Source organism: Rhipicephalus sanguineus, chromosome 1, assembly GCF_013339695.2.
Source record: "Rhipicephalus sanguineus isolate Rsan-2018 chromosome 1, BIME_Rsan_1.4, whole genome shotgun sequence".
Classification (NCBI taxonomy): Eukaryota; Metazoa; Arthropoda; class Arachnida; order Ixodida; family Ixodidae; genus Rhipicephalus; species Rhipicephalus sanguineus.
Genome location: NC_051176.1, coordinates 265,188,761 through 265,202,124, shown reverse-complemented (window position 1 = coordinate 265,202,124; position 13,364 = coordinate 265,188,761). Strand labels below are relative to the sequence as shown.

Genomic DNA, 13,364 nt, shown 5'->3' with positions numbered 1-13,364 from the left:
TTAAGTGTATGTGGGCAGTTTAGAGAGATTGAAACTGTCTTGCATTTGTGTTGTCTGACAATAAGCATCACATTTTCTTCTATGCTCACTTTTCTTCTAGGAGTTGTCCCTGTCACTTTGTGATGATGAGAGCTGCAAACCAAATGACCAATTCGAGGAAGAAAAATGTTTGCATCATGGTGAGTTCCTTGGCAAGGAGTGCTCTTCAATAGCGCATGTGACGTGTCAAGATACTATGGAACATGACTGATATCAGGGGGAGTGGCTTGGGGGTGTAAGCCGACCCCCCCCCCCCCCCCCCCCCGAAATTTTTCGATTTTGCATGTTTGTTTGCAGCCACGATTTTGTTTGCAGCCACGCAAGGTGGCTAACAGCCACCTTGCATACTACAATTTTTTGTTTGTAATTAATTAATTTGTTGATTAGGGTTATTTAACTAAATTGTTAAATATTGACTTTAGGCAAGAAATGGGATTTGCAAAGTTGAGAGCGTCTTCAGAAACCCCCAGTGCAGTGTTTGCGATAAAGAAAGTCTCACGTGTGCCATTTTTTTCCAAGCTGCAAGGAAAGCCCGCGAAATGCAAAGAAGAAAAGAAACCACGTGAAGCATTCGCGCGCCGCGACCGTGCTGCTCTCAGCCGTGGTTTGCGCGAACGAAATTCAGCGGCGGCCGCGACTCGCCGGCTCCGTTGCAGTGATAGGCCGATGAGTTGGCGGTGGTTTCTTGGCCCGCGCTCGCTACAACTTGCACCGTCACGCGCGCCAACTCGCTGACGCGGGCTAAGAAACCACCGTCAACTTATCGGCCTATCGCTGCAACGGAGCCGGCGAGTCGCGGCCGCAGCTGATTTCGTTCGCGCAAACCACGGCTGAGAGCAGCACAATCGCGGCGCGCGAATGCGCTAGTCACGTGGTTATTTTTGTATTTCGCGGGCCTTCTTTGCAGCTTGGAAAAAATGATACACGTGAGACTTTCTTTATCGCAAATCATGCAATGGGGTTTGTCGATCTCGAACTTTGCAAATCCCATTTCTTGCTTAAAGTCATATTTAGCAATTTAGTGAAATAATACTAATTAAAAAGTTAATGAATTACAAAACAAAAAAAAATGTCTGTAGTGCGCAAGGTGGCTGTCAGCAATATGCAACTGATTTCACTCGCCTGCTTCTAATACTGCAATTTTTAACACCTTGGCACAAGTTAGCTGGGGCACCCGGTATACACATGTGCATACAAATGTACATACACATACGAACATATGGAAAGTATGGTTGAACCCCCCCCCCCAAAAAAAAACAAAAACAAATTCTGCCTATGCTACTGACTGATATGGTAGGCAGAAATAATGAGTTTTATTTCAATTTGTTGTCTTCTAACACATCATTTGATGGCAAGAAAGTTTGAATGCTCAACTAGAATTGACTTAGGGTAGTAAATAACGTGGTCACATCATCATGCTGCTTTTTGACCACATTTTCTGATGACCACTTCATCTACTAGGTACCCATTTTTCTTTCTGCGATTTTCTAGAAGGCAGTACAGGCAGTACAGACAAGGTGACTACGCCATCACTGACTGAGGATGACGAGCGACCAGAAAAAGCTGAGGAAGAGAGAAGTGAGAAGGAGGAAAGAGGAGAAAGTCTTAATGCAACGGTTAGTTCCGGCCACTTGGCATTTTTATATTACTCTATCGGCATAAGTGCATTTCAGCATGGAAGTTTCTTTTTCTTCACACAGCTCCCTTCGTTCCTTGTTTTTCTGAAGGGATAATGAACTTCATAATTGCACTGTAAAGTTAAACTTGCTTGTGCACATGACAAATTTTTATATATGCAGCCTGTGCAAAATGCACGCCAGGTGCCGTGTTGCCTTGGGCAGGAAACAGGCCACAGGTTAAATAATAGAAATGAAAGGTGCTGTCACATGTACGAATAAGACTGTTTCAGTGGTCAGAGGTCTCACCCCGACCATACAGCCTTTGATTCCTTCACTCTGCACTCAGCACACACACACTAAAAAAGGTTTTGGCAACCTGCTGCCGCTTCTGTTTAAAGCAAGTGTGTCCCTGTCTAGTCGAATGCTCAGTGTGTTCACTCGTCGGTGGCATGGTTGCAGTGCGTTAACAATGATGAAGTGCGTTTGGCATGGTGGCATCATTGGCTCCTGTAGCCATATGAATTTACCTGGGGCCTGCTTCATGCCTGAAGACATGTGTTTGAGTGGAATAAAAGATCATTTGAAAGATTACTTGTGCCCTTTAAGAATTGATGCACCATGCATGCCCTAATTATGGAGCTCAAAGCTATCTGTAAAGTGTCAAATTTTGTTGGTACTCCAAATTTGTTTCATTCCTGTCTTGCTGTATAGGATTATGTTTTGGATTCCTCTTGCCCGATATGCATCACTGTGTTCAAGAACATTTGAGAATCTTTATTATGCACATAGCATCCTATGTGCACTCAACACATGTACGTGGTGCTCTCATTTTTTATTTACTGGTTGCATATCCAGCATTACTAAAATAATATTGCTCAAACTACTTTTGATATTCCCATTTGGTAACCAGGTGGCAACATGAAGAGTTAAGTGCATTAGATGCTTTTGCCTAAAGCTTTGGGAAATTCTACTACATATGTTTTGCATTTAATATGAATTTTAATACATGCAGTAAGTGTCAGTTCTTAAATAAATTTGATGACTAGATTTATATTTTTATGTAACAGCCATGTGTTAACTTATGGAGTTGTCTCATTTCAATTATGTGTCAGTGCCATAATATCCTCTTTTCCTTTATTTCACTCTTGCTTGAATAATCCGACTAATCTTTGCAATTGCATCACAGCCAGCATATGATGGGGACTATTGATCTTTTCAATGGCCCTTGCTAATGTTGAGGCTGAGCTGTCCATACATCTGCAGCAGTATATATGTTTGAATTTTTTTGGAATGAATAATGTGAGGATAAAAAGTTTACTTTCTTTTGTATAGCATGGCAGTGCAAAGTACTGTACTTAACTTATGATGTTATTAGAGCAGTGGATGAAACAGCACCACGAGAACAAGGATGCCACAGAAATGAATACCACAGGACAAGCACTGACTGCCAACTGAAAGTTTATTATTTAAACAAAAAAAGGCCTTTCATACATTCTCGGAGTAAACATGTGTGCATCATTCATAATTACTGTTGTTCATTTTCAAGTAAAAATCAGATTTTACCCAATTATTACACTCCGAAATGTTTCAGGAGAATCAGGTCAAACTCAATTTCTCCCTGAATTCCCAAACCACATACCAACCTTTCTTATGTTGCATGGCGTTTGTGGTGCGCACACTAGCCACCCTACCTTGGGACAAAGAAGCTAGGTCCTGTTGGGTTAAGTGAACACCAGCGACCTGTAGTTCATTTCACAAGCAGCGTGCAGCACTGTGGATGCTACATGAATCTGAACCAACCACCCAATGAGCACGCTGAACTCTTTGCTGACATTACTACTTTTTAATTTGTATAAATGTATTACACGGAGCAATTGTAAATTTAACCCGGAAAAACCCAAATTTCTCCCAGATTATCGTTTTTTTAACCCGATAACTTTTTTGAAAGAAAGAATGTGTCTGTGCTTAGTGATTATGAATGATGTAAGCATGTTTACTCTGAGAATGTATAAAAGGCTGGTTTTCTTGTCATAAACTTTCATTTGGCAGTCAGCGCTTGTCCTGTGGTATTTGCTCCTTTTCTGTCCTTGTTCTTGTCGCACAGTTTCATCCTCTGCTCTAGTTATGAACCAACTAGCCCTCATCGAGTTGTTACTTATGCTACTGTCTAACATAGGATGGAAGAATTGTACTCAATTCACATACATATCATACCATAATACTCGGAACATTTCATTGTGATGTCAGCATTAATGATATACCTGATTATGCAGTAATTAAATCAGATATACAAGCAGCATCTACAAGAAATTTACTGTTTTGAATTGCAGCTTTCTTAACAGTCATATGTAGGATGGATGGGACTTCCTGAAAAATGCATTTTATAGTCTTAGTTTATTTAGAGATGACAGAAGATAGACATAGATAATCACATATGGTAAGCATGCAAACAATTTAGATTAGTGAAAAGAAATCTGAACTCAGCATGGAATGCACAATAAAAACATTAAAAAATCACAGCAAAAGAAAACAAATGCTCGTTATAACAATATATCCATGTTTTAGATGGTCAGAGAAGGTATTGTCTTTGACAGTGTTTCAGAAAAAATTGCCGATACAAGTTGCTGCAGTATTATAGCAGATACTTTACAAAGTAAGAAAGTACTTTTTCCTGCAAGTATTGCATCATTCGGCTTGGAGATGCAAGGGCTGAAAAAAATTAGAAATATTTTTCGGTTTAATAAAATACATTATTGATGCATGAAGGAAAGCAAATGATTTTTCAAGGGCTCGTTTATCTTTGTTAGACACAATATTAATGAGAACTAACAGACAATAACGCCAAGGAAAGTACAGGGGGTGTTATCTGTAGTATTTAGAATATAAATGTGAAGAAAGTAAAGTGGACGAAAAGATGACTTGCCGCCGGCAGGGACCGAACCTGCGACCTTCGAATAACGCGTCCGATGCTCTACCACTGAGCTACGGCGGCGGTCATCCTCCCGTCCACTTTCTGGGGTATATATGTTGATTTAAACCTAGGAGTGTTAGTCAGCGCCACTCGCCGCCATGGCTGCGATTGGCGCTGACTAACACTCCTAGGTTTAAATCAACATATATACCCCAGAAAGTGGACGGGAGGATGACCGCCGCCGTAGCTCAGTGGTAGAGCATCGGACGCGTTATTCGAAGGTCGCAGGTTCGGTCCCTGCCGGCGGCAAGTCATCTTTTCGTCCACTTTACTTTCTTCACATTTATATTCTAAATACTACAGATAACACCCCCTGTACTTTCCTTGGCGTTATTGTCTGTTAGTTCTCATTATTATTGATGCATGTGAGCTTATGCCACCAGAGCTAGCTATATGTTTCCATGCTGAGCATTTACAATTAAGTCTGTGGTGACGAGTATCCGGATGCAACCATAGCTCTCTACAGAACTCCAATAGGGTAGGCAAGACACATCGGCTATTGGTCAAGTTTTTGAGTTCAATCTGCCAAAAATTAGCTGGTGCTGGCATGTTCTGGGCAGCGAATGGCACTCGTGCATGTGATTTATTGATATCTCACCAGTCTTGCAGCTGGTACAAATCATTTCATCCTCTGTGTTTTTCATAACATTTTTTAAAACATTTGTATGTACATTTACATAGATTTCTTAACCCTTTCAGATGCCACCTACGAAGAACTGTCTGTAAATGCGTCAAATCGACACATTGTTATATTAAGGCATTTGATAATATATTGCAACAAAAACAACATCATAATATGTTAATTTATGCATTTTATAGTAATCATGCCTAATTACTTTGTAATTAAATATCTCTTTATTCTGAAGCCATTCATGCTCTGTTTTTACATAAATAGAATGAAATCTCAGGCTAGAAATATAGTGCAAGTTCATTTTTGAGTATGTCCATGCAAAGAAAAATTATACTTTTGATGTGGGTCGCGGGAAGCGGCGCCTCACACGACTCATCGAATATGGTAGTGCCTTCAGCAAAGTGATCATTAGAGGCCGGATTTTTAGGCAATAAAAAAACGCGTTTTAGGCTTCCAAAATCGTAAATATAGGCACAATAAATTTTCTCATAAATGCAAACAATTTCAAACGAAGACGTGCGCAACCTCTATCTACGACAGGAAAACAAAAATGTTATTGCTTAAGATGGCACAAATGCGCCAACAGTTGAACATATCCGTGCTTTGTCCCGCATGGTTCTCAGAACATGGTCTCTCCCGCGTTCTGCACGGTGAGTCAAGTGTCCACTGTCAATTCTGCACACTCCTGAGTGTCTTCTCGGCATGACTGAGAAAGGTAGAGCAGATAGCCAGATCGCTAAAAGACCAGAAGGGAGGGATTCCTCCTATTGGCTGGGTCGAATCGCGTAGCGCCAGTTTCTCCCCTGGCAGTGAACCACTGGCGTAGTGAGGGGGCGTTTTGGGATTCAACAGCCCCCCCAACCCTCCCCGAAACTTTTCAGTTTTGCATGTGTATTGTGGGCACTAGTTCTCTTCCGAGGCCTTGAGTCTAATAAACGTCGCTTCAACCGAGACGTCATAGTATATATAGACGTACACATACAAACGCACACATGAACATACATAAAGTATGGTTGAACCCCCCCCCCCCCCAAACTTCTGAAACAAATTTCTGGCTACGCTAATGCAGTGAACAGCTTACAAAGTAAATTACAAAAACAAAAGCCGCACACATTTTTCTTTGTTTTTTTGCTCTTCACACTCTGCTGACGGCTATCCATGGTCTTGCATTCGCCACCGCTCACGCCATGTCAGCGCGGCGGCGAATGCTCACAGGCATGTCCCACTACACGGCTGCTAGCCGTTGTTTCCGGGAGTTGGTTGAACTAGAGGACTAGGTTGAACCCCATGGTTTCGAACAGTCGCTGTTGCGCGGTAACATGAATAACGGTCTCAAACTGCTTCCGGAAGCGAAAACTTGATGCTAAAGAGTGTTAATGTAAGTGCCAATTTTGAAAATAGGCATTTATGGGCATTTGTAAGCATTTAGGCATAAACGCCGAAAATAGGCATTTATAGCACTATAAAAACACTATAAAATCCCTTCTTAATCTCTAATTTATGCTCATATATCAAAGTGGTGCAATATGAGCGCAAGGAACAAAATAGGCATTTGCCTAAAATCTGGTCTCTATAGTGATCATGTACAACAGTGCGCTGTAAAATGAAGTTAAATGAAGACAAATTTATGATGCAGGAGATTCAATTCATCTAAAGCTCAACGTATCTTGCTCTTTCTTAGCTTCTAGTCGATACAAATAGCAAATACAAGTGGTGTACACAATTGTGTACATAGCGTCTGAAAGGGTTAATATTGTGTAATAAATGTGTACACAGTTGTTCAATCTCTACTAATAATACTACTAATAAAAAGAATACAATGAGTTTTATGCAATGAGCACTTGGAGAATAAGTAAACAATGTTTCGTTTTCATATGTGCAGGATGTGTCTTGCAATAAATCCCACCATGGTGAAGAGAGACAGGAGTTCTCCTTTACCCTCTATGACTTCAATGGTCATGGCAAGGTAACAAAAGATGTAAGTAGGCTAGTTGTTTCCATACTTTTATGCCTGGTGTGGGGTGGTTCAGCGATAGTATGGCATTTGGCTGCTGAGCATGAGGTTGCTGGTTTGATTCTTGGCTTCGATGGCTGAATATTGATGGGGGCTTACTGCAGGAACTCTCCATGTAAATGGCCCCCTACTATGACGTTCATTATAACCCACTATGCAGTTTCATGGTATTCAACCTCACACTTTTCTGTTTTCAACTTGAGCAGGCAGCTCTTGTTTCCAGCTGTGCTATGACCTTAAGGAATCATTATGGACAAATGCGAAACCCGATTAGATTAATTAGGTATTCTTTCAAAATTATTTTTTGTTGACTTCATGGTAGAGGTTGATTATTACTGGAAAAGGCAATGAAGGCCGAAGTTCCACTTCTTGAATTTGGTGCTGAAGTCTCCTTGCTGGTTCATCACTGTGATGTCTTGGATTTGAAATATTTTATTGTACTACTTGGGTTGTTTCGATGTTGTAAAAAGCTCCTTTAGAATACAGTGCAGTGCATTTTTTCTGACAAACAGTCTGCTAAGCCCATGCAGATGCTGTCAAAATCTATTATTAATTCATTTATTTACCACACAGGCTTCAGAGTTTGGAACATTGCATAAGGGGGAAGGGGGATACAGAAATGACAAAAAAAGCAAAATGGTTCCCAGATCAGAAAAATTCACTTGGAAATTGGGCAAAGATGCACAAATTTAGCATTATAAACAACGGAAACAAGTTACAAAAAATTGCATCTGTGGAGAATGCATGTAGAAAACAAACTGCAGTGAAACTAGTGGCAGTAAAACAGAAAAAGGAATTGACTGTATACAAGTGAGTTGGAGTGGCATTTCAGGGTACTCTCATGACATGTCCCAATTCTGTGCCATTTTTGGTGTTGTAGAAGTGTAATTCACTGATACAGGTGAACCTGCTGTTTTCTTTTGTGTTCCTTTTAAAAGCCAGTGCTTTTTCTGATTCCAGTGAGTTCTCTATTTACAGGCTAACTTTTCTTAAGTCTGATATCATGTCTTCGGTTCTGCCAGCCTTTATAAACTTTCGCACAGCTCTGCATTCTCAGTGGCTTGCTGTTTGTTTTTTGGAAACATCCAAGTGATGCTTTACAATTTCAATTACAAGTTTCTTACATTTCATGATGTGTACCTTGTGCTTCTATCAAGTGAACAGCTGTAGTTGCACACTATCGTAAACATTGTGCACCAAGTGATGCTTGTTTGCATGCGTGCACATTCACAGACTGTTTACTGATGTCTACATTGGAGTTTGTGTATGTGGCTGAAATGAAAAATTATTTTGCTTTTCCTTTTAGGACATTGCAAGCCTCGTTCGTTCGATTTATGATGCACTCGGAAAGAAGAGCCTGCCAAAGTCGGGTAGTCGAACTATCAAAGTGAGACTTGCCATTGGACCGGATGAGGACAGCTGTCCAGCACAGACTCGACCACTTTCAGAGTCTTCAGCACGCAGTAGTGCTCCAACAGCTTGCACATTGCTCACAGATGAACCACCTCCTAGTCGCAGAGCACCGGAAAGCCTCTCAGTTCCTGTGCACCGAAAGTTTCCTCCACAGGTTGGCAATTTCTTTGGTGCTCACTGACTGGCAAAATATGCTTCATACCTTGTGAAGTGTATTCAGTGTCGTTCTCAAGAGAACACGCTGAAGACACTGACACCAGTTTGTGTTCCATGGTTCCATGTGCATACTAATGCTGGAGTTACTCCACGATTCACGTTACTGGAAAAAAAAAAGGAAGTTTCTGTTCTGTGAGAGCAAGCCCTTGATGTCAAGTTGAAAGATTGAAGCAGTGATATCTGATGAAAATTCTCTGCTAGTATTTTGCATATTATGCAAAGCCAGTTCAAGCCAGTGCAGATGTTGTGCTAGGTACAGTTTTTGTGAAAAAAATGGCATGCTTTGACTAGCATTGGCATTGTGATTAAAACACTGGAGGCCTTCATGCAAGTCTCATTGGGTTTTTGCAGGCAGAAAATGTTCCTGCAACAGGAAATAGATGCAAACACTCATCTGGTGGAGTGCCAGCGTCACCACTGGGAAATCACTCGCGGAGGGTCAAGCCGCGTGTTCATCAGCGACATGAGCTCCTGCAATGGCTAAAGGAGAGCACAGAGAAGGCTTGCTACCAATCAGCTGCTGCAGAAGATAACAGGTAGGGTGTGTGTGTATGACTGTAATGGTGATTGAAATGCATCATGTTCAAAATATGCAAGGAAAGTGAAATGCTCCCGTGTGGTTACAATATATAATTGGGCATTGTTACCTGTAAAGAACATGTAGCATGCTTTGCAGAAACCATTATGCATGATAGTAAAGTGGTTGCAAGTTGTACCAGTAACTTGGTGTCATACATTTTTGCACAATTGAATGGTGGATATGTTAAGTTCAGCTATCTGCTGAATGCGAACCAGGCCAACAACTTTTGTTGCTTTATTGAATGGTGTAGTCCAGGAAAGGTTGCATTGGTGCGTAGTCTAGGTGAAAACAGAGCAGCGATAAGTGCTAGACCTTTGAAAATAATTACAGCATAAATGCAGGTCACTGCGCATATGCATTTCTGCAAGACCACACAGTAAAACCACATATCACTCTAAATAATGCATTTATTTGTATACAAGACGTTTCAGCTATCGAGCATTAAGATTTAAAAAAAGAGGAACAGTGTTACGTGAATAAAATCCAGTACGTATTTTTTGCAGTGGTATATTGGGGTTGTCGGCATAAAACTTTCGTTCATGACATTTAGTTAATAACTCGAGGTGCGATGTTCTAATTATTCAGGGCCCAATTAGACAGTTGTAGGCATCTCTAACAGTCATCTAATTATGGTATTTCAGCAGGGTATTAATAATGTAATATTTTTTCTAGCTGATAAAGAAAGCCCGCACTATGTTAAAGATACCACGTGACAGCGCTGCCATCCGCATAAGAAAGCAGCATTCTGAAATAAGCTTACTGCATGCAACCATTCTGCTTATCGCACGCCTCCAGCGACAGTGTTCTGAATCGTGGTTATTGTTAGGAACAAAAGCAAACAACACGTATCATGATTTTTCAGTGGTTTTTTTCCACTCAATTAATTCTATGCCGCACTTATCATCCATATCTCACGGCCGTTTGATCCCGTTGATTAACAGGGACGGAGTGCTTTTCTGACCACGGCCTGACTTGAGCAATTTGCTTTTGTGGCGGTAGGCGTGGAGGGGGAAACAAAAAAAAGGCTATCCACACACTTGATCAATGATGCAACAACAGTTGTCAGAGCTCGTTTCACATCAAGACCAAACCGACACATTGCTTCAGCTAGAGTATGGCAGATAAAGCACTAGCTTGATCACAAACATTTCTTCTTTCTGCCTTCTTTCTTTAATTCTGGCTACCTCTCAGTGAAATTGTTTGAGGGTGCTACTTACTGATGCACATCGCACATGGTATAGTCACATGGTATTTTCGTATTTTGCAGGCTTTCTTCAGCCAGAAATAATTAGCATGCAACTACAACATTGCTGAATATATCACAGTTATAAGTCCCTTAAAAATATTTATATGTGCCTTATTGACCCTTCATAATTAGAAGAGTGCTCTTTAATTGAGTTACACAATTTATTACAATTACCTAAGGAAAATGTCATTTACGAAAAAATTACTTGTGACTACTCCATAGTACTGGGAACAATATGGACCAGGTTTTCTTTACGTAACGCTGTCCCCGTGTTTCAGTATATCGCTGCTCGATAGATGGGACAACCTTTATGTTTAGAGTCGAGCAAGAAAAAGCCCGAAACAAAGCACCTTATCTGCTTCTTCCTTGTCCTGCTGAAATTCCAGATCCATTCTTTTCATTGTCGCTTCTTGGCTGCAAAACTGTTAAACCTGATGTCATTTGTTAAAGCATCCTAGCAGAAAGCACATAAACATACTCATTGTTGAGCCTGAATGAAGCTTAAAGAATTTGATTAATAATAATAATAAAAAAAACACCTTATGTTCACCTGGAATGCTGATACAAAGGCTGAAAAAGCAACTATGTGACTATGTGGACTGCTGGGACCACAGTGAACTGCTGTAGTTAATTTCTACTCACCAAAATGCACTAAGACACATTAGCACTAGCTGAAACAACTATAACAAATGGCAGTGAGCTTGCGAGTACTTTTGCAACAATGAAAGTAATGTGCATTGTTTCAGTGTCATTGTTTCATTGACCTTGTCATTATTATGAATAATGTTGCAGCAATCATGGTAAGCAAATGGTGTTGCTGGTATTGGCACTCCATGATGATGACTGTACATGTGTATGCATGGTGTTGCCCACTGGTAATTACTAGCACTGTATGTAGTCTCCACCGAAGCAAAGCTTTTGTGGAGACTGTTGGATATGGCATACCAGTGCATTTGCTCATTGTTGATGTCGTTCTACAATCAAGTTGACTGCATGCAGCTTGTGTCTTGGACAGCAAAATCAATGTTGTTCTCGGCACATGAAATGTGAGCAGAGTGTGACAGCTGTAGACTAATTGAGGCATTGCAATGATAAGCATTCAATAGAACAGTGCGAGTACGATCACCTACCAAAAAAGCAGAAAATTTATCCGTAATGAAATGTAGTCACTTGAAAGTGCAAAAAAATTGCTGACGTTTACTGTGCAGTGAATTCCATCTGACCGTCTGTAAAATTGAGCCATTGATGGGGCAACAAACAGCAATCTGCAAGGCTCCAGCTTGATCGTCACATTTTCAGGCCTACACATTGCCTCATTCCCACATATGCACAGGTTTTTACACCAGCCTGTAGAACGGCATACAGATGACCTCTTCACATTCTGCTGTTAAAACCACCTAGATTATTGCATTTAGGAAGAAGTTGCTGGCATTTACAGGCTGTTGCTAAAGCCCAATGAAGTTCACTGTAAGCATGCTGTACCTTTACAGCCAGGATCGCATATGCTTACACACATTTGACTACATATTCACGTCATCATGTATGTGTAGCTAGTATGTATGTGCTTGAATGCACTGACTGTTGTGCTCGTTTCTTGAGCTGTTAGAGCAACACTGAACCTAAAACACAGATGTGCCCCAACATGCAAACGGGTACTTGGAGTACAGTGACTTCGAATTACGGAGTGCTTGAAATAAGCTTCCAAGAGTAAAGCAAAAAGAGAGTTACACCATTACTGGCACTGTGATTGGTTGCACACAGTATGTTGAAAGTGAAGAGCTGTGTGCAGCTTTGCTGCCCTTGTGCTGAGGTAGAAATGGCTACTTCCCATTCAAAATACCTGGGTTCACGACTCAGCAGGAGAGAGTATATTCATTTGTTTTCTGATAGTAGCCATAACACCCATTAGAAAACAAGAGGTCTTTGCAGAATATCGCGATATCATGTTGAATATCAACAGAATCTTGCAGAATATCGACATATTGTGTTGAATATTGACAGAATGTTGCAGAATATCGACAATGTGTTGTTGCCTGCTGTGAAGCAACAATAAATATGACAGGTGCTAATTTCGGTCGAGGCAGTGCAGCACTGCATTGCGAATAAGTGTCAGTGCATACACCCTGTAGGAGCTGTTCCTGAAACATGAAAATGGCAGCACTAGCATTAGCAATTTAAAGGGACACTAAAGAGAAACAATGAGTTGGTTTAGATTGATAAAGTGTGCTCGGAGAACTCTTGTGTAGTTTATTTCACCACCATAGGTTTAATATTACAGGAGAAAACCAAGTTCAAAGTTTAATTTTTAAATTTCGCGCCGAACTTTTTAATTCGTGACGTAAAAGGTTTCAAAGAGCATTTAACGTATTTTGGCGCCACTGGCTCGACGAAATTTCCACAAACTCGTTATGTCAAGTCTCTGGCCCCCTCAGAGGACCATGTACTTTGATTTAACCGATTAGGAACTACGCAGGCCCAAGCAGGCGCCGTCAAAAATATGTGACGTCACGGCAAATGGTGCGGGAATTCCAAGGTGGCGTCGCCACCTGTATTTTCTTTTTGCGCGTTTTCTCGCTTATTAAGCGTCTTCTCGCAGCAAGCGTGGTGTTTTTGGTATCGTGGAAGACTACTTTAG

The 13,364-nt window shown here is 40.9% G+C and overlaps 1 protein-coding gene across 2 annotated transcripts in view; it reads left to right on the top strand.

Moving 5' to 3' along the window:
- The window catches only part of LOC119378882 (protein naked cuticle homolog 2), a 49,403-nt gene that overhangs the window by 30,137 nt on the left and 5,902 nt on the right, over nucleotides 1-13,364 (top strand). Inside the window, exons 3-7 of one of the 2 annotated variants that reach the window (XM_037647937.2) lie at nucleotides 101-179; nucleotides 1,534-1,655; nucleotides 7,143-7,238; nucleotides 8,581-8,841; nucleotides 9,255-9,439. In XM_037647937.2, coding sequence (XP_037503865.1) covers nucleotides 101-179; nucleotides 1,534-1,655; nucleotides 7,143-7,238; nucleotides 8,581-8,841; nucleotides 9,255-9,439 — 743 coding nt within the window. Of the gene's footprint in view, nucleotides 1-100; nucleotides 180-1,530; nucleotides 1,656-7,142; nucleotides 7,239-8,580; nucleotides 8,842-9,254; nucleotides 9,440-13,364 lie in introns of both variants that reach the window. The other variant, XM_037647935.2, reaches the window with a different exon arrangement.